The sequence below is a fragment of the Heloderma suspectum genome, chromosome 2, assembly GCF_057233095.1.
Source record: "Heloderma suspectum isolate Gila_16-S chromosome 2, 16-S_ref, whole genome shotgun sequence".
In the NCBI taxonomy this organism is placed as follows: Eukaryota; Metazoa; Chordata; class Lepidosauria; order Squamata; family Helodermatidae; genus Heloderma; species Heloderma suspectum.
Window position 1 is genome coordinate 273316081 of NC_139459.1, and position 24592 is coordinate 273340672.

Consider the following 24592-nt stretch of genomic DNA (forward strand, 5'->3'; position numbering starts at 1 on the left):
TGCCTACAGCCAAATACCTTGTATCATCACAGAGCAGCCTGGAATGCAATCAGACCTGCATTCTTTTTAGTCAGTTGTATTAGAGAAAGTAGCATAAATGATAGAAATGCGCCCCCCCCCATCTTTTGATTTGGAATTGTGGCTCTTAGGATGGGGTAGTGGCGGTGTTCCTTTTCAGGGGGTGTGTGCGTGTTTAAAAAATGGGTTTTGTTTATATGTATTCAGTGGAGACAAACTACACATTCATCCACCCTTGAGCGGTTATAGTCATGAGCAATACATGATGTGTCTGTAAAGGCTATAATAACAGTAGGGGACATCTTCTTACAGCTTTACATGGTGAGAACCATGCTGGAATCCCTTATTGCTGACAAGAGTGGCTCAAAGAAGACTCTCAGAAGCAGCCTGGATGGACCAATAGTTCTGGCCATTGAAGAGTTCCACAAGCAGTCCTTCTTCTTCACTCATCTTCTCAACATAAGTGGTAAGTGGCCGGTTTGTTGTGAATGCATGTCTGAGATGAGCGACATGTCAGGCCAATCCCTTCCGTTTGCCATCATTTATATTAAGATTCTTTTAGGTCTGGGTGTATTTTTGGTAAGAAATGGTTAGTATGGATGTTTTTATTTATTCATTTAATTATTAGATTTATTAGGTGCTCATCTGGCCGGCTACCCAGCCACTCTAGGTGGCGTACAATACTAATAACAAATTTACATAATCAACCAAACAAAACAACATGACAAAACAACACTGCTCTAAAAAACCCTAACCTACCCCAAATGCCCGCCTGAACAGCCAGGGTTTTAAAGCCTGGCGGAAGCTCATCAAAGTTTTAACTGGTTTATTGAATAATTTATTGCGTGCTCTTTGGTTTTAATTTTTGTGAACTGCCCAGAGAGCTTCGGCTACTGGGCGGTATAGAAAATAAATAAATAAATAAATAAAATTGATGGTGATAGCGTTGTAAGTAAAGCGTATTTATTTTTATATATAAAATTGTATATAATTTTCTATGTGGTTTCCTTAATTTCGGCATCTTTTTGTATTCTTATATTGCAATTTGTAATCCATGAGAAGATTTTTTTAAAAAATTGCAGAAATGTTCTGTACAACAGGCTTTTCCGTACGCATTGAACCTTTCTTGCTCTTGGTGGTGGGGAAATATTATGTGTTTTCAGAAGCCCTTCAACAGTGCTGTGACCTATCGCAGCTTTGGTTCCGTGAATTTTTTCTGGAGTTGACGATGGGCCGTCGAATTCAGTTCCCTATTGAGATGTCTATGCCTTGGATCCTAACAGATCACATCCTGGAAACCAAAGAACCTTCTATGATGGAGTAAGAACTCAGTGATGTGGGGTGTATCTATGGAAATGTATGGGCATGGGTATCTTTGAGATAACAGCCTGAGGAAATGTTTAACTTATTTAAAGTTAGCATTCTAGCATGTGAGAGGAAATGGTGACTAGCAACCAAAATCTGGGTCTGATCTTCACAAGGTCTCTTTTTTCGCTTTGTGCTACATGGTCCAGTTGTGCTATCATCAGGAGGGGTGGGGGACTGAAGACTGTCTCGCTAACATGGGACAGTAGGTGATATATAAAACCTGTGTTCCTCTCCCTGGACTTTGCAGGGCATATGGAACAAATGAGACAGGAAGTAATTTGTCAATGGCCCAGAGAACAGTTTTTTGATGGGGGTATAGAAATATTGCAAATAAATAAATGAATGAAAATTTATGGCAGTGGGAAGGTTCCATTACAGTAGCTCTCACCGCTCTTGTATCAGTGATATATTGTCAAGTCCAGTTTGTATGCATGAAGAAATTGTTTAATAGAGCCAAAGGGTAATAAAATGCATGACTAATTGTGATTTTTAATGTACAAAACCAAAATAGTTTTCATCTCAGACACACACATGCAGGTTAAGATCCTCCCTGCCATGGGGCATCTCTACACCTCCAGTTTATTGCACATTCATGATTGGCCACTCACTGACTTGTGCGGGTCCATTACATGACGTCCTCATCATCCAGTCCTTATCCCACCATTTCCACCCACCTATCCCGTGTTTTCCTCAAATGGAAAAAATGTAGTATTTTTCCAAATATGCACAAATGGAGTGCCACGACCTCCCCGTGTATTTCTCCCCTAGCACGAATGAACCGCTGTGTGTTGGCGGCTATGGGCGGTTGTTTTGGGTTGTTGGGGGTGCGGTCATGATGGTGAAGGTGATGACAACAGGCTGTGGGGCATGTCGCCTTCCCGTGCCTGCACCACTTTGTGTCCTTGCCATTTTATGCCTGCAGCATTCTGAACAAGGCAGCAGGTCATCAGGTCGGCAGAGCGACAGGACAGCAGAGTGGCAGAGCAGTGTGCCGGCCTTCCAACCTGCCGGGACTTCCCCCTGCTGTGCATTCCCAGGAAGTAAACGGCTGAGCAAATGGCAGAGATTGTCAAAAACACTGAACAGGGAGGCGGAGGGCCCCAGGGAGATTGATGGTGGGACTGTCTGCATGTCAGTCCCCATCCACGAGTAACGTGCAAGGGGAGGGAAAGGGGCAGGGACCAGGGAGGAGCTGTCGCTACACTCCAAGCACGTGTGATGCTTTTTTGCAGAAAGGTGGCAGTGCCTCTGAGCAGCATCACCACTGCCGTGAGAAGGAAAGAAATGAAAAATAACTTGACAGGGACAGCCATCTAAAGGGAACGACCCAGTCCTGCAATGCTACTGGATGGGGAAAGAACCGGCATTGATATGGGATTCTCCACCTGTGTGATGGAGCCCATGGACAGTTCTCCTGTGGTGTGTCTGTCATTTCCACCATCTTCTGCCACCACTGCCTCCCATTTGCAGCCCTTTCTCCTAAAAGTATAACTTCTTACCCATACTTTCCATGGGCCTATCCCTTCTTCCTCATACCTGAGCACAAGATTCCTTGTACTCCAGATTGGCTTTAGTGCTAAATGACCAGGTGGAAAACTTAATTTACCTGCCAGTGCATTAAGATAATCAGATAAGGCCCTCTTGGAGTTCCATTGTAGGAGATGTGCATTATGCATCAACCAAAGAGAGGGACTTTTCTGTGGTGGTGCCCCAACTTTGGAATACTCTCCCAAGGGTGCCAGCACTGTAATCCTCTCAAGACCGAGTCAAAACGTTTCATTTGCCCATTTATTAATGTATTACATTTCTATAGTGCCCAATAGCCAAAACTCTGGGCAGTTTACAAGAATTAAAACCATAAAAATACTTTATAAAAACCATTTACATACAAACATGTAAACAAACAGCACACACAGACACACACGTATTTCTAAAGCAACTTTAAACAATCAACAGTAAGAAAAATCCAGGACCTGATTAAAATCTTATGATTTGCTGGCAAATGCCTGAGAGAAGAGGAAGGTCTTAACCGGGCACCAAAAAGATAACAATATTGGCGCTAGGCAGGCCGCATTGGGGGGTCACCACCGAGAATGCCCTCTCACTTGTTGCTGGCTTCCCAGCCTGCCTCAAAGGAGGCACCTGGAGGAAGACCTTAGATGATGAACATAGTGTACAGTAGGCTCATGCCAGATTTGCCCAGGCATTTAAAATTATTGTATTCTTTTAGCTAGCTGAATAGTTATTCCTTATTGTCTCTCAGTTTCATTTTGATGATGTTTAATTTTTATTGCTGTCTAACATTATATTGATAACTGAGATGTTTATGTCTACCTCCCTGGAATCCATTTTTGGTGAAAGGTGCAGTTTAGAAACATTTGAAATCAATAAATATCGTTGTTTTAAAAAGGGCAAAGATGACTGGAATGCCTGAACTTTGTGCTGAGCCCATTTCCTTCATTGCAGGTATGTGCTGTATCCACTGGACCTCTACAATGACAGTGCTTATTATGCTTTGACAAAGTTTAAAAAACAGTTTCTCTATGATGAAATTGAAGCAGAGGTGAGCTTCTTTCCTTTTTCTTTGTTAATAATTTGTTTTAGGAATTTCATAAACAGTTATCCACGTTTATGAATGTTTGTTCTAAAACCTATTTCTTTCACCCATCTTCTGTCAGGTGAACTTGTGTTTTGATCAATTTGTGTACAAACTGGCGGATCAAATCTTTGCTTATTATAAAGCAATGGCTGGCAGGTATGAGACCTTTGTTGGGTTTTGGTGCTGTTGTCAAAACATCTCTTCAGTCAAGCTTATGTCTGTGTCACATCAGCTGTTGTAATGACATTTATAAGATTAGTTCTTGATCTGAAAATCTTATGCACAGTGATGAGATCACAACAAGTAGACATTGCTGACAAATGAGAGGAAGACATTATTAGCACAGAGTCAAAATGATTGTAGTGATCCACATTAACTGTAGTGATCCGCACACTAGGCACATGGCCTAGAATGATTATACAGCAGGTAGATCTCTGGCCAAAGTGTAATGATTATTCATTCAATTCCCTGTGTGGGGGGGAAAGAACAAAAAGGGGGAACAGAAGGGGATTTCAGATGTGATTTTTAAGCCTGATTGATGGTGCATTAGTGCCTACTGTTGGCAGACAGCTGCCGTTTTATAATTAAAAATTATTTCTTGGCTGAAAGTTGTTGCCTAAACTCTGTGTCCAAAAGATATTTTGCACCAAGGAAACCAAATTTTTATGATATCAGAAGCCCAGATTGTGCTTTCAGAATATCTCATCTTTTCGTGCACTCTGTGCAATTTATTTAGCAGTTCACATGCCCCCTTGATGAATTTGTATAACTAATTTTGATTTCCTACTAACCAGGGGCCTTCCCCAAGGGCCCTTTTAGTCTCTTACTCCCTAGCTCCTCACATTTGCAAACTTTCCTCTACTATCATGCGACCGAGGATTCCAGTCCTCAAATTTTACTGCTTATATATTTTTTAAAAACTACTTATCTTTCAAAAGCAGAATAGATCTGTTAAATTCCAGTCATTATTTCCTACCATTATCTGAAGATTATTATCTTCCCCAGCCTGCTTCCTCAATATTTCTCCCTACCTGAGTCCCTCCAGATGTTTTGGACTGCAGCTCTCATCAACCTCAGGCATCATGGCCAACGTGTGGGGATTATGGGAGTTGTAGTCCAACAACATCTGGAGGGGTCCATGTTGGGGGAAGGCTGTCCTGTTGCACCTATCTCCTTTTAGAAGAAACCTTGTTCATGAAATTAATTGGGCCAGCCAAGAGGCATTCAAGTAAAGGTACTGACAAGTATTTTCCAATTGCAGCGTCTTACTGGATAAACGATTCCGGGCTGAATGCAAGAATTATGGAGTGATTATCCCTTACCCACCATCCAACCGCTATGAAACGCTGCTCAAACAGAGGCATGTCCAGGTACAACTTAATCAGTGTCAACCAGATTCCAAATGTTTTATATGGGCCTGCCACTTAGAGTGGACTTCACATTAATTTTTCATGCCACAGTCTGTGGGTTTTGCTATGCATTTGCCCTCTACACCATGCATAACGATGCATGTGTGAAAGCCTTTATAATTTCCTATAGCACATCTCAGATAACCGGACAAGCAAAATATACATCTGTGGTTGCTTCAGTTCTGCTGCTGTATGTGGTGAGAAACATCACATTTTTGGCACATCAGTTGGTTGCGTGAATGTATCCTTAACATGGTCAGTATCCCTAGTGAAACAACAGGCATTAGCAGAATGAACAGATATAGTTGGCATTTCTCATCAGTTCTTCGCATGGCATGTTTTCAAATATGGAAGTTTTTTTCTCCCCCCCCCCCCCCGCTTCTCTTGTTTTTTCTTGTTTCACATACATATGTCCCCAACCAGCAGTTTCTTACAGCCACTGGGCTTCACTGCATGAATAGAATTTCTCCCTTACCCACAGCTCACTACAGTGGAGAAAGCAGATCATCATGCATATTACTTTGCAAGCATGGATCTGCTCCTTCCACTAAAATGAATGGGCTGAAATTCTTACCTTCTTCTCTATAGAGGCAGGTCAGCTAATACATTTGGGATCTAATTTAGTTCTTTTACATTTTTGTTTTGGATTTGGGTTGACTTTTTAATCATCTCCTCATTTACTGTCTGTCTCTTGTGTCTTCTGCAGCTGCTAGGCCGGTCAATTGACCTAAACAGGCTTATCACCCAGCGTATCTCAGCTGCAATGTACAAATCATTGGACCAGGCCATTAGCCGCTTTGAGAGCGAGGATCTGACCTCCATTGTGGCAAGTATTGCCCTAAATAGGGGATACAGAAAGGAAAGAATTACTTCCTACTGCATGGGGATTCTTATTGCATGGATATTACACAGTACATCTCTAACCACAAATATATTCTGTTCTCTTCCACCAAACTGTCCATGAAACTGTTACTAATATTCTTGTTTGCTATTGATTCAGTTCCATTTGTGTATACATCACAGGCAAAAATCACAAGGGGATTTTGACAATTTTACATGCATCTGTTGACAATGACCCTTACCAGACTATCCACTTTCACTAGTCTTATTTCCAGATAGAAGAAGAAATGTCATCAGTCTTCACATTTTGTTCATTCAGGATGAATAAAGATAAGGTTTCTTGGCCCTCTTGTTCTCAAAGAGGATGCATAAATAATTGCACACTAGAGCAGCCTTTCCCAACCTGGTGCCCTACAGGTGTTGTTGGACTTCCAACTTCCATCTGTCCCAGCCAGCATGGCCAGTGATCAGGAATCCTGGAGGTTGTAGTCTAAAACATCTGGAGAGCACCAGGATGGGAAAGGCTGCACCCAACCGTGAGGATTTGCAGGCAGTTCAAGCAGTAGACAATTGCAGTTAGAGTATAGCCCAACGATTAAGGGATTGCACTGTGAAAGTTCAGTCTTCAGTTTTGAACCCCTCTCAACTCTTGCCTTTGCCATGAATTCAGTCAGGGGTCTTGGGAATGGGGTCCCCCCCATTTCCTATTTATTATTTATTTATTTGATTTCTATACTGTCCAATAACTGAGGCTTTCTGGGTGGTTCACAAAAATTAAAACCACAAAGCACAGCATAAAACATTATAAAATATGCAAGCTCAAAACCACAATATAACAGTACCACCGGAATAAAACCTAGCAGCCATGCAGAGATTTAAAATATGGATTCAAAACACCAAAGCTAAAAAAACTAGGAAGCTAAAATACTGGGAGAATATAAAATATAAAATATGAATATAAAATATGAAAGCTTAAAACTACAATATAACAGTACCACCAGAATAAAACCTAGCAGCCATGTAGAGATTTGAAATACGGATTCAAAACACCAAAGCTAAAAAACTAGGAAGCTAAAATGCTAAAATACTGGCAGAATGAAAAGGTCTTCACCTGGTGCTAGAAGGAGCACAACAAAGGTGCCAGGCGAACCTCTCTAGGGAGCTCATTCCACAGCCAGGGCACCATAGCAGAAAAGCCCCTCTTCTTGGTAGCCACCTGCTGTTATATTGGTAAAATAATAAGGATTGTAAGGGTTACTCAGATAATGTATGTAAACAATATAAATGTTAGCGATACTGTGGTGTGTTTGGTGTTGTGGTCAGTCAACAACCTCTTAGAAGAGTCTCTGGAATCAAGCAGGTATAAAAGAATCCATCTTACAGCACAACCCTATGCATGTCTGCTCAGACATAAGCCCCAGTGAGTTCAATGGGGCTCACTCCTAGGTAAGTGTATATAGGGTTGCAGGCTTAATGATATTCCAAGAGAAAAGATAATATTCTAAAAGATCATGATAAGAGAGGAATCTGTTTTCACCCACTGTAGGTATGCAAGTGATAGGCAAGACTTCCCTCCTCAAGTTTATATGCCACTGATTTTGTCTTTATAGAGCATGTTCTACATGCCTTATATATCATGTCCTTGCTGATGTAGGAGATGTTTCACATGTGGCCTTGATGATGCAGAATGTCTTTTTGCTGCTGCTTTCTCTGGATGCAGGAGCTTGAGTGGCTTTTGGAGATAAACCGTCTGACACATAGATTGCTGTGCAAGCACATGACCTTGGACAGTTTCGATGCCATGTTCCGAGAGGCCAATCACAACGTCTCAGCTCCTTACGGACGCATCACCCTGCATGTCTTCTGGGAGCTAAACTTTGACTTTTTACCTAATTACTGCTACAATGGGTCTACTAACAGGTAAGAAGCAAATGTCAAAGTGGGGTCCATTGGAGTCCTGTTTGAAGGCCAAGCTTAGGTTCTTCTTGTTTGCTCTTTAATCTGCTTGATCAAAATGAAGTTGTATTATGAATTTCATGCAACCCATATTACAATTACAGCAATTTTAGTCTTATTTCTTGAATCAGCCAGGTTTAGGGCATAATTGATTTTAGATCACAAAATGATGTCTAATGCAGCTGGATTATGGAAAAGAGACTAAATATAATTTGTTATTATGAAGATCCATTAAAAAAAATCCTCCAAACAGCCAGTGGATTCGACCTATATTTTTGTCTGTAATGTGGAGGGGGAGGGGGATGTTAAACGTACTACCCTCTGTAAATAGATTATGAAAAATCTATTTCGCTCTCATTTTCACAAATGCCAGATTTGTGCGGACAGCAATTCCATTCACCCAAGAACCCCAGAGGGATAAACCAGCCAACGTCCAGCCATATTACCTTTATGGATCTAAGGTGAGTCAAGAAACGCACTTACTATTCAGAGCCCAGTACGAATGGAGTTAGTTTAAGAAAGCAGAATGTATAGAAAGATCACACATAACAAATGATATGCCTGGAACAGGTCCATGATCAAAACAAGAGAAAGAAGCATATGGGGGATTTTACACAAGCAACACTGATATTAGCAAGCAAACAGCTTCATTAGGTTTCCCTAATATGAAAGGGGCTTCTGTCCCCCTACAGCTGTTCACATGCGGGCTCTTTGCACTGTTGGAAATCCTAATCACACAGAACGCTTGGAGGGAATGGGTCAATTGGCTTTGGAAATTGCCCGCTGAATTCAGTGTGTCCAGTAAGTATGCATAGGATTGCAGCCTGAAGCACCAGCTAGAACTTATCCTTATGACACTCGGTTGTGATCTAAAATCCCCTGTTGAACAGGAGTATCCTTTGCAAATTCACTGAACTGAATTCTGTTCTGACTGCCAGAGAAGAAAATGAGCTGACATCTGACCCCCAAAGCCACAATAGACCACTTTACTTGTTTTTCTTGGTTGTAATATTGAAAACAGCCAAATTCATATAAACGCACAACCCTGAACATACTGAAGACTCAAGGCATGGTATCCAGTAACCCTGTTCCACACCTCTAGCTGTGCTTTGCTAACCTATTATTTATTATTAGTTTATAAAATGTATATCCTGCTTCTCTGGCAAAAATGGTGCTCAAGACGGCTAACAATAGTAAAACAGAGATTAAAAACAGAATCTCAATTAAAACATAAAAACAGATCAATTAAAAACAGGACAATAAAAAGAGATAAACAGCACCCAACTAGTTAAAACTGCCTTTGCCAACAAACCAGCCAGCATGCCAAAGGTCTGCCTGAATAAAAATGTCTTTGTCTGCCAACAGAAGGACAATAGAGAGGATGCCAACCTAGCCTTCCTTGGAGGGAAGTTTCAGAGCCTGGGAGCAACCATTGGTGGCCCTCTCTTGCGACCCTGCAAATGTGCCTCCAGTGGATCTTATATGATAACTTCAAATAACTATATCAAGTGACCCAGATGCAGCACAGTGAATCTTTTTGTTAAGCTTCTTTCCCTTAAATCTTTTCAAAAGGCAAATTTAACTTTCATGGCGATCACTCGTGACCGAGTAAGATTGTCTTCCAAAGATAGAGTCTATATAGATAACTCTTTAAAAGGATTAGACAGATTCATAGAAGATACGTCAATCAATTCAACACATTGATCTCTAGCAGTGAGTCTGCAGGTGAATGTAAAGGCCGATTCTGGACCTACACAGCCTCCCACAGTGAGGACATAGGTTTCCAGATGGAAGGCGGTCATGATGAGAGTTTGCTTGACGTGCCTTCCGCTGAGCTCGTTTCTCCCTTTCACCCTGTACTCATGCTTCTTCAGAGTCCATAGCGCCTTTAATATAGGCTGACCTCCAGTTGGAACACTCACGAGTTACAACTTCCCAGTTCTCAATGCTTATGTTACATTTTTTTAGGTTAGCTTTAAGAACATCTTTAAATCTCTTTTGCTGTCCACCAGTATCCCGTTTTCCATTCATAAGTTGGGAATAGAGTAACTGCTTTGGAAGACGATAATCAGGCATTCGAACAACATGGCCGATCCAGCGCAGTTGATGTTGGAGACTCATTGTTTCAACACTGGTGGTCTTTGCTTCTTCCAATATGCTCACATGTCCGTCTGTCTTCCCAAGTAATTTGCAGAACTTTTCGGAGGCAGCGTTGGTGGAATTTTTCAAGAAGTTGGGAGTGGCGTTTATAGATGGTCCATGTTTCACAGGCATACAGCAAGGTCGGTAGTACAGTGGCTTTGTAAACAAGCATTTTGGTCTCCCTGTGAATGTCCTGATCCTCGAACACTCTACGCTTCATTCGGGAAAATGCTACAGTCGCAGAGCTCAGGCAATGCTGAATTTCAGCATCGATGTTGGCTTTTGTGGAGAGATGGCTGCCAAGATAAGAAAAGTGATCGACATTTTCCAGCATCATAACATTAAGCTGTATTGATGGTGCTACAGAGGGATTAGTTTGTGCTTGCTGGTAAAGCATTTTGGGGTTTTTGATGTTAAACGAGAGGCCGAGCTTTTCGTATGGTTCTGCGAAGATGTTTAGGATAGATGTTTAGGATGTTGGAGATTTTCCTCTGAATATGCGCAGATTACGTTATCATCAGCATATTGAAATTCTATGACAGAGGATGTAATTACCTTACTTTTTGCTTTCAGCCTACTGAAATTAAAAAGTTTTGCATCTGTTCGATATATGATTTCTACACCAGTGGAAGGTTCCCTTCAACAAGGTGTAGAATCATAGTGATGAAGATAGCAAATAAGGTTGGAGCAATGACGCATCCCTGTTTAACGCCTGATCCCACTTTGAATGGATCACTTTGAGAGCCATTGTTATCCAAGCTTGTTGTCGTCATGGAGGAGCTGCAAGATGTTCACAAATTTATTAGGGCATCCGGTTTTCAGAAGGATGGTCCAGAGAGCAGTACAATTTACAGTGTCGAAGGCCTTAGTCAGAACAATAAACACCATGTACAGGGCTTGGTTTTGCTCCCTGCATTTTTCTTGGAGCTGTCGTGTGGTGAAGATCTTATCCACTGTCCCACTGGAAGGGCGGAAGCCATTTTGGGATTCAGGGGGGATGTCTTCTGAGATAGGTAGAAGGCAGTTTGCGAGGATCCTTGCCAGGATTTTGCCTGCTGTAGCTAGAAGGGAGATGCCTTGATAGTTTCCACAATCTGTTCTATCAGCCCTTTTATGAGAGTGATAATTATGGCATCCCTGAAGTCTGCTGGGATCTCCTCCCTCATCTAGGGATGTACGAAAGTCACTTACCTTTTCGCGGATTATGCTGATGCTGGGGGGGAGGCGTTCCGTCCCTCCCCCTGAAATCCTGGCCAGGGGGGGAGGCGTTCCGTTGCTCCCCCCCGGAATCCTGGCCAGCCGGCTCCGCTCCGCAGGGATTCTGCGGAGCCGCTGGCTGGCTTCGCCAGCAGCCGGACATCCGGCTGCTGGCTAGCAGAGACGCAAATGGCGGTGGCCATAGCCGCCGCCGTTTGTGTCCCTGCAGTCAGCCGTGATAGGCTACGTAAATGTTTACGTAGCCTATCACGGCTGATTTAAAAAAAAACGCGCGTATGCAAATGGCGGCGCCCATGGGCGCCGCCATTTGCGTTCCTTATTTTGGCACGTCTTAGTCTACGTAAACATTTACATAGACTGAGACAGCGAAAATAAGGGGAACGCAAATAGCGTAGACGCTACGCTATTTGTGTTCCCCTTATTTTCGCCGTCTTAGTCTATGTAAATGTTTACGTAGACTAAGACGTGCCAAAATAAGGAATGCAAATGGCGGCGCCCATGGGCGCCGCCATTTGCATACGCGCATTTTTTTTGTTTTTTGTTTTAAGTCAGCCGTGATAGGCTGCATAAAGATTTACATAGCCTATCACGGTGTTTTTTTAAAATCTAGCCGTGATAGGCTACGTAAATCTTTACGTAGCCTATCACGTTTTTTTTTTAACTGGAAATGGCGGCGGTGGCCGCCGGTCGGAAGACTAGCCACCGGAGCCGCCGCCGCCAGGAAGATCTGCCCCAGGTAAGTCTCGTCCCGGGGGGGCGGGGGGGCAGACCGTTCCACCACCGATTTCGGAGGGCCGAATGCGCTGGCATTCGGCCTCCCCGAGATCCGTGGCGGAATTCTCTGACATCTCTACCCTCATCCAGATTTTTTCGATGAGCTTGTGAAGCTGTTGTGTAGCTTCAGGCCCAACTTCTTTAAAGACTTCAACAGGGATGAAGCCATCGGGTCCACTAGCTTTATTATTTTTCATTTGGTTAATGCTTTTACTGACTTCCTCCAAACTAGGGGATACTGCAAGCTCATCTTTGGTTTGTTTTTGTGGGATTTGCAACAAAACCTCATCAGCCACAATAGAGTTACGGTTAAGGAGGTTGTGGTAATGCTCTTTCCAATGCAGTGCAATAGACCCTTTGTCCTTTAGAAGTTCAGCACCATCTATTGAGCATAAGGGGTTTGTACCATGGTTTGTTGGTCCATAGATGGCCTTTACTGATAAAACTTTACTGATGTGGCAGATGAAACGAACAGGAGATTGAAACCTCTTAGAACAGTATCTTCTGGTACAAATCACAGAAAAATCAGCCATCTGGCCAGAAATGGCCAAATGGTCATAACTTGTGAAAACTGTCTCACCTACACTTAGGTATATTAATGTCAGAGAATCCTGCAATGCAGTTGTTCTGCTCTGACATGTTACTTGGAAATGAATTCTAAGGACCGTATTAGAAATTACAGTAAAGGTGTAGCAAGCAGCCAAATCTTTTGTTCCTTTTTTCTTTAGTGTAACTGCAGGAGTATCAATCTACATCAGGACCCTGGTGTGGGTGGGGGGTGGGGGGTGGGGGGTTAGGGGGACTTTAACCCTTCCCCATCCCCCTGCTGTGGGATTGGGCCTCTCACGCCTGCAATTTATAGTGCCAAATAGTGATCTGGAAACTGTGGTTTAAAAGCCCCTTTCAAAATAAGATTGCAAGCTGGGTTCAGATGCTTTACTCCTGTATGTTATTCTACCCCATCTTGAGGCTTGTTTCGTGGAGAAATGCAGTACACATTGCACATTCTGAGCTACCCCCAATTCTACTGGGAACTAGGAAGCCTTTGCATGTTGTAGAGCTGTCTGTGTGCTTCAGAGCACCGGTGGAGCTTTGAGCTGAGGTCCAGATTTCACTGAAGTCAGTGAGCCTTACTATAGTTAATGGCTGTAATCCAAAGAAAATATATGCACAGCAAGGAGAGATGTGTGCACAGGACGAGCTTTGCTTGAGGTTCCTACCACTGCTGAAGAGGCAAACTACTTTCTCAAGTAAACAGCCCTTATCTCTTTGGCAGTGGAAATTGCTGTAGCATTAATAACAAAGCTTAGACTGCAGGCCTGGCCTCATGTTCCCCACCCTGGTGTGTTCAGATCATTACTTTGGATTGTCAAAGGGTATTTAGGCTCAGGTCTTTAAACAGAGATCATGAGCCCATGTACTTTTTCTATAGATTTTGGGAAAAGAGAAATGGGTTTTTAAAATCATTATTATGCTACTATCCCCTTGCAGTGACCAAAAAATTACATTACTGGGAAATTTTGTTCTGTGTGTTAGCCAAGGATTAGATCCTTGTCTACACATTACTCCAGCTACAGACCGGTTGAAACCAGATGAAAAATGTCAGATAGTTTCCTCATCTTGGGGAGGGTCTCCATGCCTCTCAATACCACATCAACAGTGATGTTCAGGCTGTTCCATCACTGGCACGTGTGATACCTTCACACGATGTAGGGGATTGATGTCCACCTACAGTATTGAGAAGCTGCCATGTGGGTGCAGTGTGCAGCTGTCTCCACATGGTGGCCACAGTGAGTAAATTGTCCTTTTGCCACCTTCTCATTTTGTGCATTGAAGGCTTTTGTGTTGCTCAAATGCTTTCATATGCCTCACCAACTGTTACTTCACCTGTTTTGTTACATTTTATTTTCTTGGCTTGAACACTGTTGTTGCCTGTTCCTGCTTCTTGTCTTGGTGTGGGTTAGAAAGCCCAAATTCCCATCAGTGTGAGCTGGGCTTAAGTCTTTACAAAGGGCAAACATGAAGATGGTTTTTAAAAGCAAAATAATGCTCCAGCGAAATCAGTAATGAGAACAACTGCTTTCCCATAAATTTGATTTTAAAATCTTTATTTCTGAACTGGCTTTCCTATGCCAGTCTTCATTGCAGGGCACTAATACTTAGATAATGCATACCACATAAGTATTGAGTAGTTAAGTTTGACAAGACACCAGTGTACGATCATCATAACATGCCTAGTATTATGCAAGTCATGCTACAGAGAAAAACAACAAAGAATTAAGCATTTTCACCTTTCTTCAGTTTCTCAATTATTTCACCCTATACTGTGGTAAAATGGCCCTTTTGTCATCAGTGCCCTTATCTGGAAAAAAAGCAGTAAGGGGATATATGTGGACTCCCCCTTGTGAGGCCAGAATTCCTAAATAGTATGGGTGTCATGGGAACTTCCAGCAGCTCTTCCTTTAGGTCACTTCTCAGAGATCCCTCAGGGGAGCTGGTTTGTTCTCTTAATTCTTCCTCTGGGGTGCTGTCCTCTTTTCTCTGCTGCTGGTGGCACTTCCAGGACCAGAGCTGAAGGCAACCATAAAGCAAGAGAGCCATAAAGCAAAAGAGCAAAAGACTGCATACCATCCATATGGAGGTGATAGACTCCTGCTTTGAGCCATTGAAGAAGAGTGGATGCTTCTCTTGGGTATGGAATGTTGTGCAGTGGTTGCTGGATGGGTATGAATTTTTGCATGTGACACACAAGATATAGAGGGTGGAAGGAGTAAGTCTGTGGAGAACGAGAGAGCTGAGGGAATGTGAAACCCTCTGTTCATAGTAGACATTTTGGTGCAGATAGCCTGCAAACACACTGTTCCAGTTGTGTCTATACATGACGTGGTAATTGTTCTCAGGGCAAGGATGGTCAGTGGACCATGACACAGTAGCACTTGTATGGGAGATATTGCAAACTTTTATGTCCATTGTGTCCCTGAAAATATAAGCAAGAACATTTGTCATTTATTTACTTTAAAAAGATCTAGTTGCAAGCTCATCAGATATCTAGAGAGCCCTTACATTGTCCCCTTTTTCATGCTCAGGTTGTTAATGACATACTTACTCTCTGGCTGGAGCTGCTGGGAGTTGAAGTTCAAAACATCTGGATGGCACCAGGTTGGGGAAGGTTTTATTAGTGTCACTCACTATATAGATCCAGCTCAGGGAACTATCATAGGACAAGAAGATCACAGGTCTGTCTCTAGTGACACGTACCTAATGCTTACATGAGATGTTTAACTAAAAGAAACCTCCTGCTCCTGGAATTCTCTGCTGACTCCAGAGAAGTCCATAACCAAACTTCCATTGACTTTGGGCCAAGGAAATCAAGATGAATGGGATCAGGCTCAGAACTGCATGCTGCATTCCTAGGGACTTCCTATGCTCCAATGTGAAAGGTGAAAACTAGAAAGGGACTAGATTAACAAACCTGGACAGTTCATCCTAAGACTTTTCTAATTCTTGGTTCTCCAAAACATTTATTTTAAATAGCGTTCTTTTTGCTTGTTTGTTTTAAAATCGACAAACACATAATTGGGTTCCTTATCAGATGTTTTATTATCAAAGAAAATCACTTTCCAGTTCCCTTGCGGTTTTCAAAGACAGAGATCTTATTTTCACATTCTTTTAAATTCTCAGTGTATTGTGATTAGTTAACTTGTTGCTTTTTATCAATTTGCGTCAGTCTCTGTAGTCCTTATAGGTGCAGAGCTTGCCTGCCCATGAAGGTTTTTCAGTTCATTTCAATGGGGGGAGCCCATCTCAGTGCACATTGTTTTGTAGTTCTAGATCTGGTAATTGAAAAAGATCATTGAAAAAGATGGGGCAGCCCAGATGTGCAGGCATATGACAGTACATGTGGGGCTCTTGTATGGAACAACTGAAACATTACCTTGGGAATGCCTCTTTACCATATCAGGAATAACTTTTTCATAATTTTGAAAAATAATTTAGAATAAGCTATTTAAAAAAGAGATTGTGGAATCTTTTTCCTTCTCTCTGTAAAAGATGGAACAGGGGATCTGTTGTAGATACATTTAAGCATAAGGAACCTCATAGAACAGAAGGTCTAGCTTGATAACACTGGAATCATTCCATTTCTGTAAATTTTCTAATAGACAACTAAAACAGACACACAATCTTATTTGTGTGAGGTTTAATTCCAAGTAGACATGCATAGGAATGAGCTGTCAAAAACCAAGTATTCTATTTTTAAATTAACAGACATTGTAAGGAAAAAAATGGAAATACAATTGGTGGGACGGGGGGAAGGTGGAACAGGGGACGTTTGATTAAGAAGAACTTCTTTCTCAGAAAACAATGGTCTTTAAGTCAGTATGGAAGAAGAAGGCTGAAAGCTTTTGCAATATGAAAAATCGATACAGGTTGATGTGATCCTATCATGAAGTAAGATATTTTATAAGCGATAGCTTATAAAATGACATTTATCAATTACATTATTTAAAAGCAATTTACCTTAGTACTTGTCTTGAACCGTGTTCAGTGAATATTCAGTCACTAGGCAAGAGCCTGCTTTGATGATAGTCTTCTCTTCTCTCCACAGCCAGAGTTCCCTTTTTATTCCATTGCCTGCTGCTTAAATCAATCCCACATCCACAGTTCTTGTATTATACATCTCTTGGCTGTCATCACTTGCCTTAGCAACCAATAGGAAACAGTAGTCAGGCATTGTTGAGCAATTTGGTGAGAGAAGTCCTTAATATATGTCCTTTTACTGTGGATACATACTTGTTGCTGTATCTGAAATTAAACAGACATAGCAATTTTTCAGTTGTTTGGTTCATCCTCCTTTTTTTTTTTTGATTGAGCAGAGAGATGGGAAAAAGTCAGTCAAGTCTGAGAAGAGAAAATAGCCAACTACTCACAGGAATGTACCAGATAGCAGTTTTTGCATCAGAGGAAATGTGGGTTAAGTAAATTAAAGTTTTTAAAAGGATGAATTCCCTTAAAAACCTGAACTAAAATTCCACATACAAAAAGTGAAGGTAGCTTAAAGGTCACAAAATACTGTGCAAGCTTTCTAGTTCTTCAGAATTCTTTGTCAGACAGGATTTTAAACAAAGCAAATACGAGGGTGGTGATGTGGCTGATGTCAAAGCTATGGAGTCTGCAGACATTCAAATTAGTCCCTACCAAGTACAAATATGGTTCCATGTTGTACCTGGGACCCTCCCAAGGGTTGCTAGGAAGATAAAACAACCAAATGATGATTGATACCTATTTTTGAAAATATAAAATCTATCTGTTACTCAAAAAAACTATCCATCCTTAGGTAAAACAAAAGGTGGAAAATAGAAGTAGAGAGAAACTAGACAGTTCTTATATTAACATAACTGGATATAAAATTTGTTTATATTTTGCTTACCATCTTGTCTGAAGAAGTCAAAAGTTTGCACAGTATTTTGTAAACTTTGAATTGGCGTAATAAAGATATTATGGTGATATGGATTTTGGAAATTTTCTTTTGGCCAACATGCCTACCTTCATGTTTTGTGTGACCTAGTAAATTCCAAATTTAGCCACTTGTCAGTGGGATCCTTAACTGGGGGAAGATGATCTTACAATGTAAGAGCAGTTCAATGTAAGCGTTGTAAAGTGATGTAAACGTTGTAAAGTGATCAATTTACAAGTGACGTTGTAAAGTGATCAATGTGAAGTGATGCACATTGTGGCAAAATATCCCAACTTCGAGTATAACCTGATGGGATCTGAGCTAGCGGTGACCGACCAGGAAAGAGATCTTGGAGTTGTGGTGGACAGCTTGATACAGATGTCAACCCAGTGTGCAGCCGTTGTAAAAAAGGCAAACTCCATGTTAGGCATAATTAGAAAAGGGATTGAGAATAAAACTGCTAACATCATACTGCCCCTATATAAATCTATGGTGCAACCACACTTGGAATATTGTGTCAAGTTCTGTTCACCACACCTAAAAAAAGATATTGTAGAGCTGGAAAAGGTGCATAAAAGGGCAACTAAATTGATCAAGGGGCTGGAGCATCTCCCCTATGAGAGAACGGTACAACAGCTGGGATTGTTTAGCTTGGAAGAAAGGAGGGTAAGGGGAGACATGATAGAAGTGTACAAAATTATGCATGGTGTGGAGAATGTGGATAGGGAGACATTTTTATCCCTTTCTCAAAATACTAGAACCCATGGTCATCCTATGAAGCTGATTAGTGGGAGATTCCGGACAGATAAAAGGAAGTACTTTTTCATACAGTGCACAGTTAAACTATGGAATTCGCTACCACAGGAAGTAGTGATGGCCACCAGTTTGGATGGCTTTAAAGGGGGGTTAGACAAATTCCTGGAGGAAAAGGCTATCAGTGGCTACTAGTCTTGATGGCTATGTGCTACCTCCAGTACCAGAGGCAGTGAGCCTGTGTACACCAGTTGCTGGGGAACATGGGTGGGAGGGTGCTGTTGCGCTCATGCCTGGCTTGTGGGTTCCTGGTCGACCGCTGGCTGGCCACTGTGTGAACAGAATGCTGGACTAGATGGACTCTTGGTCTGATCCAGAATGGCTCTTCTTACGTTCTTACAGCACCTAAAGCTGGTACTTTATTCTCTGTGAGCACATCCTCTCCAACTACTAGGGAAAGCTACCCAATCTGGCTTTTCTTTTCTTTTTTTACCCAGCATACTATCAAAAATTATCTCCAGCTTTGTTTGCATCTGGACAGCAGACTGAGGAGGCACACAGGTTTCCTGGTCACAGTGTTCCTCACTTGGTTTTATGTACTGTATTTCTATTTAAATTATAGTCATTGTTTTTAAATGTGCACCTAGCACATGCACATTTTATGCAGATCTGTGCCCTATTTTGTACCTGGTGCATTTCTTCTTTTGGGATGATGCATAAGTGAGTACTGTGTTCAGTGCAGTTTATTCCCAGAAAAGTGTGTACTTAGAATTCCAGCTTCAAAGACTTTTCAAGGAACGGAAATACATTATGCTTTCTGTGTTTGAAAAAATGTGAAAATTCAAGATTCCGAGAACTTCTAGGTTCTCCAGGACTATGAAGTAACCGCAAGCATCTTAGCAAGTGAATCATTACTTTCTGTTCCACTGCTAATAATACAGATGCATTGAAGCAGGAACAAGGGGCTGCCTGAACTCTCACATAGAACATGTTGATTCATAGCCATCCAACCCTTTCTATTCATTAAATGCAGCTTCACCTTTTTATGAATCCTCCTCTGAATGTGAATCAGCTGCTATACTAGTGTCCTGTAACTGTTCTCTTTATCTTTGTGATAGCTATAGAATAGATTCAGCAGATATTAGTCTTTTCTTCATTGTTTTATCCAGCAATCTGAGTTTCTTGCCTGTTTTTCTTGACTCCCAAAATATCAAGCTTGCCTGTTAGCAGGGGCATGTAAAGTTGGGGCTTCCAAAATGTTGCCAGTATTATTTATTTCCAAATGCCTTGTTTTTCAAAATATTCTACAAGCACAAAATTCGATGATCCCTGCCCTGTTGAGCTTTGATTTTGTGGGTGCTGAAGATGTACTGCATAGCCCACATCATTGTCTCCATGTATGTATGTATGTATGTATTTAATAGATTTTTATACTTTTGTCCATATCCCAAAATACCTGTAAGTGGTGTAATCATGACAACAGTACGCTATCATTCTGTTTGCTTTCATTTTATCATGTGGTTCTCCATTGACCACATAAGTGGACACTTTTTACGCCATTGTATGTAGTCAGTTGTGGGATTTATTCATGTATATAAACATTTTATACCCTTTCAGCCCTAACAAGAGTTTTTCTACACAAGGCTGTTTATCCATTGTATTTACTTTTGGTTTCATCGCAGAATTAAGATCAGAGCTCTACACCAAGAGCTTTCCTTTCCTGGTTTTATGCTACATAAACTCTAGGTGGCGATGTGCTATAGCAGAATATTGCAGTTACACAAGTAGGAAAATACCATTTCTTTCACTTTCAGAAATAATACTCCATTTTCCCCATTCAAAACCCCCCCCCCCCGGAAAGTACTCTTAAAAAGCAAAAGCGAAACTAGAGGGTCATGATGTCATCTAAAGAACCACTAAACTGCCCCTCTTGGCTTATAAAAACTGGCAGGGAAGGAATTCCCTTGTTACAGCAGTTTCACTATCTGTTTCCAGGCAGAATTCAAAATGCTGGTTATGACCTATAAGGCCCTATACGGCTTGGGGCCAGGCTACCTGAAAGACCACTTTCCCCCATATGAGCCTGCCTGGTTTTTAAGATCTCTAGGAGATGCCTTCTTTTGAGACCGCCACCTTCAGAGGCCCTTTGCTGGCAATGTGAAAGAGGGCCTTCTTGGTGGTCGCTCCCTGGCTGTGGAATTCGCTGACAAGAGAGGCTAGGTTGGCTCCCTCTCTGCTGTCCTTCCGCCAGCAGGCAAATACTTTTTTATTCAGGCTGGTTTTTGATGTGTAAGCAGATGTGTCTGTTGGGTTGGATGCAGTTTTTACTCTGTTATTCTTATGTTTTTAATTGTGTTTTAATGTATTTGTTTTATTATTTTTATCAAGTTTTATTTGTGTTTGTAAGCCACCTTGAGTGCCATTTTTCTTGGTAGAAAGGTGGGGTACAATTCAATTCATCCAATAAATAAATAAATAAATATTGCCGGTTTTACTCAGGTTTTATGCTGTTGCTGGTTTTATTTTGTTTTAGATTTCAGGTTAGTGTCTTATTTCTTTATGCTGTTTTGATTTTTTTTTACTATAAACAGCCCAGAGAATCTTCGTGATTTCATAGAATATAAATATTGTAAATAAATAAATGTCCAAATGAGCTACACTGCGTTTACTGTTAACAAGTGGGGGACCCTAGTTTACATTCTTTAACCTAAACCTTTTTTTTTTTTTAGCAGACCCTAAGCAGATGGCTCATGCTTCATGTGCACTGCTTTAGGAAAATGTTTTATACCCGATAGCCACCCAGGATGACATTTTGTGGTGCTTATTGATGCTGTAACAATTTTAATTTGAAAAGATGGTGGAAAGGCGAGTGACTCATGCACCTTTTCTCCTGGGACTTGTAATGATGTGATTCTGCCCTTGTCAGAGCAGGCACTGAAAATGTCAAGGCATGATTAAAACTGATTGACAGTGCTTTTCAGGTGCGAGTCTGAATAAATTTTCCTCCCTTCTTTCCTGGGCCCAATAAAGATTCCAGAGGTTAAGTACAGCGACAGTCCACACGTTTCCAAAACTAATCTGAAGCGACAATTAGAACCTGCAAGAGCTTAGAGCCAAAGAAGACTTCACGTTTTCCCAGGCAATAGTAACACACACAGGCTCCATTCCCATCTAACTGTCACTGCAGTGCATTTATTTAGCTTCTGTTATTCTGCTGAGTTTTACTCGTATTTAGACTTGTTCAAGCCTTAGGACTGGAGACAGTATACATTTGTTTTTCCTCCTCCTTCCCAAGAAACCTGCTTTCAGCGGTTCAGATGGAGGGAGTCTGCATTCACCATCCTTGCTCTCCTCAGGATGCTGTGAGACAAATTGTTTTTAATTGGTCAGCTGGTTCAGCAGAAACTGCTGCTCGTCTATCAAACTGTGTTCATTGTTTTACCTTCTCCACCAAGCCATGTATTGTTTCCCTCATTTGTTTGGCATATGTCTTTGCCCTCATGCCTGGTGCCTTTGGGCATTACTTCATGTGGAGGGAATTGGAGGACAAGTAAGCATTCAGGCACTTGCGAAGTGTCCGTTTCAATGTTGCCCTTGAAAACGGAGATTGACGGTGTATGGCTGCTCAGAAGTAAGATCCACTGAGGTCAGTGGGCCTTACTCCCGGATAAGTGGATATAGGATTGTGGTCTAAGAAAAGTATCTCCAAACTTGGCAAGGAAATATGCGTTTTCCAGATAATACTACAAAGCAGCCTTCCCCAGCTTGTTGCCTTCCAGATGCTTTGGGCTACAACTCCCAGCATTCCTGACCATTAGCCATGCTGCCTGGGGCTGATGGGAGTTGAAGTCCAAAACATTTGAAGAGCACCAGGTTGAGGAAGGCTGCTGAAATGGGAAATGGTGACCATAGTTCCCACCGGTCACTTCTGAAATATGTTCTGCAAATTCGTGAAATTCGAATACATTTATTTAGTAATCAGCACATTTAGTAAATATTTAGTAATCTGTGCATTTCAAATAATTTGTATAGTTCAGTATATTTGAGGATTTTCTTCACATGTTTTCACTTAGAGTATTGAGAGTATAAAATTAGGCTTAAAGAGAAAAAAAAATGGAAGGAGATGTATAAGAGCAGAAAGACCTTGACTAGGAGCCAGTTGGCTGAGTGGGTGTAATCAGTGTGCCTCTAAAAGCACAATCCTATGTAAGTTTAGCCAGAGAAAAGCCCTTGCTGGCTGGGGAGTGCTGGGAGTTGTAGGGTTTTTCTCTGGTTAAACTTACATAGGATTGCGCCCAAACTCTCATTAAAACAGAAAAAAATCTTATTCAGCAGTCTACTGGGATTTTCACCCCAAACTGGCAACACATTGCAATATTCCTTACTCCCAGGTGTCGTCTTGGCCATACAGATTTTTCAGAAGCCTTGGTAATGATTTTTTAGAATGTCCCAGTAACCGTTTTGCTCCTGTTTTTCCCAGCCTCTCAACATTGCCTACAGCCACATCTATAGCTCATACCGGAACTTTGTGGGGCCTCCTCATTTCAAGACAATCTGCCGGCTCCTTGGATACCAAGGGATCGCTGTGGTGATGGAGGAACTGCTGAAGATCGTCAAGAGCCTGGTAATGGTGAAATTTGAAATTGGGGATGCAGCTCAGGCCAGGAAGTCAATCAGCTTTGGCTGGAACATGATTTTTGTAATGTATATTATTTTAGAAAGTGCGTTTAGAATTTGATTTCCGTGGCATTTAGAAAAATACGCATTTATTTATTTATTTATTTATTTATTGCATTTATACCCCGCCTTTCTCCCTCTCGCAAGGAACTCAAGGCGGCTTACATTATCCTCCTCCTCACCGTTGTATCCTCACAACAACAACCCTGTGAGGTAGGTTGGGCTGAGAGTCTGTGACTGGCCCAAAGTCACCCAGTGAGCTTCCATGGCCAAGTGGGGACTAGAACCCGGATCTCCCGGCTCCCAGTCCGTCACTCTCACCACTACACTACACTGGCTCTCCTTTGGTAAGGATTTAGAACATTTAAATGAACATGACATTTAGAAGAACATGCATTGAGAAGAACTTGAGAATTAGATGCCTGTTTTTGCTTGGCAGAGTGTCTCCATTGAAAACACTATATTCTGAACTCTTATCGCATTGCATTGCCTCTGCATGTGAGAGCAACATTAAGCAATCTGAAAATGCAAGATGTCCCTATAGGCTATACACATTTATACTGTGTACATACCGATTTTATACCAGTCTAATTGACTGACATGGTTTTCCTCAAAGGATTTTGGGAACTGTCCTTTGGTAAGGATGCGAGGAATTCTGTTAGAGCAACCTTCCCCAACATGGTGCCCTCTGGATGGTTTGGAATACTACAATTCCCATGATCCCTTACCATTGGCCATGCTGGCTGGGGCTGATAGGAGCTGTAGTCCAAAACATCTGGTAGGGAAAGCTGTGTTAGAGGTTCCCAGCTCCCATCAGAGAACTGCAGCTCCCAGAGTCCCCTGAAGGTTTGCTCAGAACCTCAGATACCTAAAGTATCAGATCACCACTACTGTAAATCATTTTGATGAGCACATCTGCTGGTGGGATGTATCCGCTTGTTAATAGTAAGAAAGCAAGCAAAAATGTTTTGCTTACTGAAATATACAGAAGCTCTTATTAAAACTTTTAACAGGGCTGGTGCATAAGCTTCAAACTGTTTGCTAAACACTGTGTTTCTCCTTAACACACACACACACACCCGCCCTGTCAAATACCACATAGACAGATGTTTGAAAATGGATTTTCATTTGCAAAAAACTTGAGATATGGCTTGGGGTTTGCATTTCAAGGGGTGGGCTTTTTAAAATCTGTTTCAGTGTACTTAAAGTCTTTATACTTCTTATCTGGTCAATTTCTATGCTGGCTTTTAATGTAAATATTCTCAGGCAGCTGACAACAACAGTGAAGTAGTAGCTCAGATCACAAACTGAAAGGGGCCTCTTTTCAGGGGGCCACTTCAGGTCACCAGTTGTGACCATCTATTTTAATTTGGCAGATGGCTC

The 24592-nt window shown here is 41.6% G+C and overlaps 2 protein-coding genes across 5 annotated transcripts in view; one reads left to right on the forward strand and one right to left on the reverse strand.

Annotated features, from left to right (window-relative positions):
* The window catches only part of CYFIP2 (cytoplasmic FMR1 interacting protein 2), a 95889-nt gene that overhangs the window by 45882 nt on the left and 25415 nt on the right, over positions 1 to 24592 (forward strand). For all 4 annotated transcript variants that reach the window (XM_084839252.1, XM_084839255.1, XM_084839253.1 and 1 more), the window contains exons 16-24: positions 331 to 484; positions 1182 to 1338; positions 3853 to 3949; positions 4065 to 4141; positions 5247 to 5355; positions 6101 to 6220; positions 7955 to 8154; positions 8564 to 8651; positions 23013 to 23156. In XM_084839252.1, the coding sequence (XP_084695378.1) occupies positions 331 to 484; positions 1182 to 1338; positions 3853 to 3949; positions 4065 to 4141; positions 5247 to 5355; positions 6101 to 6220; positions 7955 to 8154; positions 8564 to 8651; positions 23013 to 23156 (1146 nt within the window). The remainder of the gene's footprint in view (positions 1 to 330; positions 485 to 1181; positions 1339 to 3852; positions 3950 to 4064; positions 4142 to 5246; positions 5356 to 6100; positions 6221 to 7954; positions 8155 to 8563; positions 8652 to 23012; positions 23157 to 24592) is intronic.
* Positions 14634 to 15294, reverse strand: FNDC9 (fibronectin type III domain containing 9). Its single transcript, XM_084832447.1, is given in 2 exon segments — positions 14634 to 14684; positions 14686 to 15294. Coding segments are annotated over 2 exon segments (660 nt in total).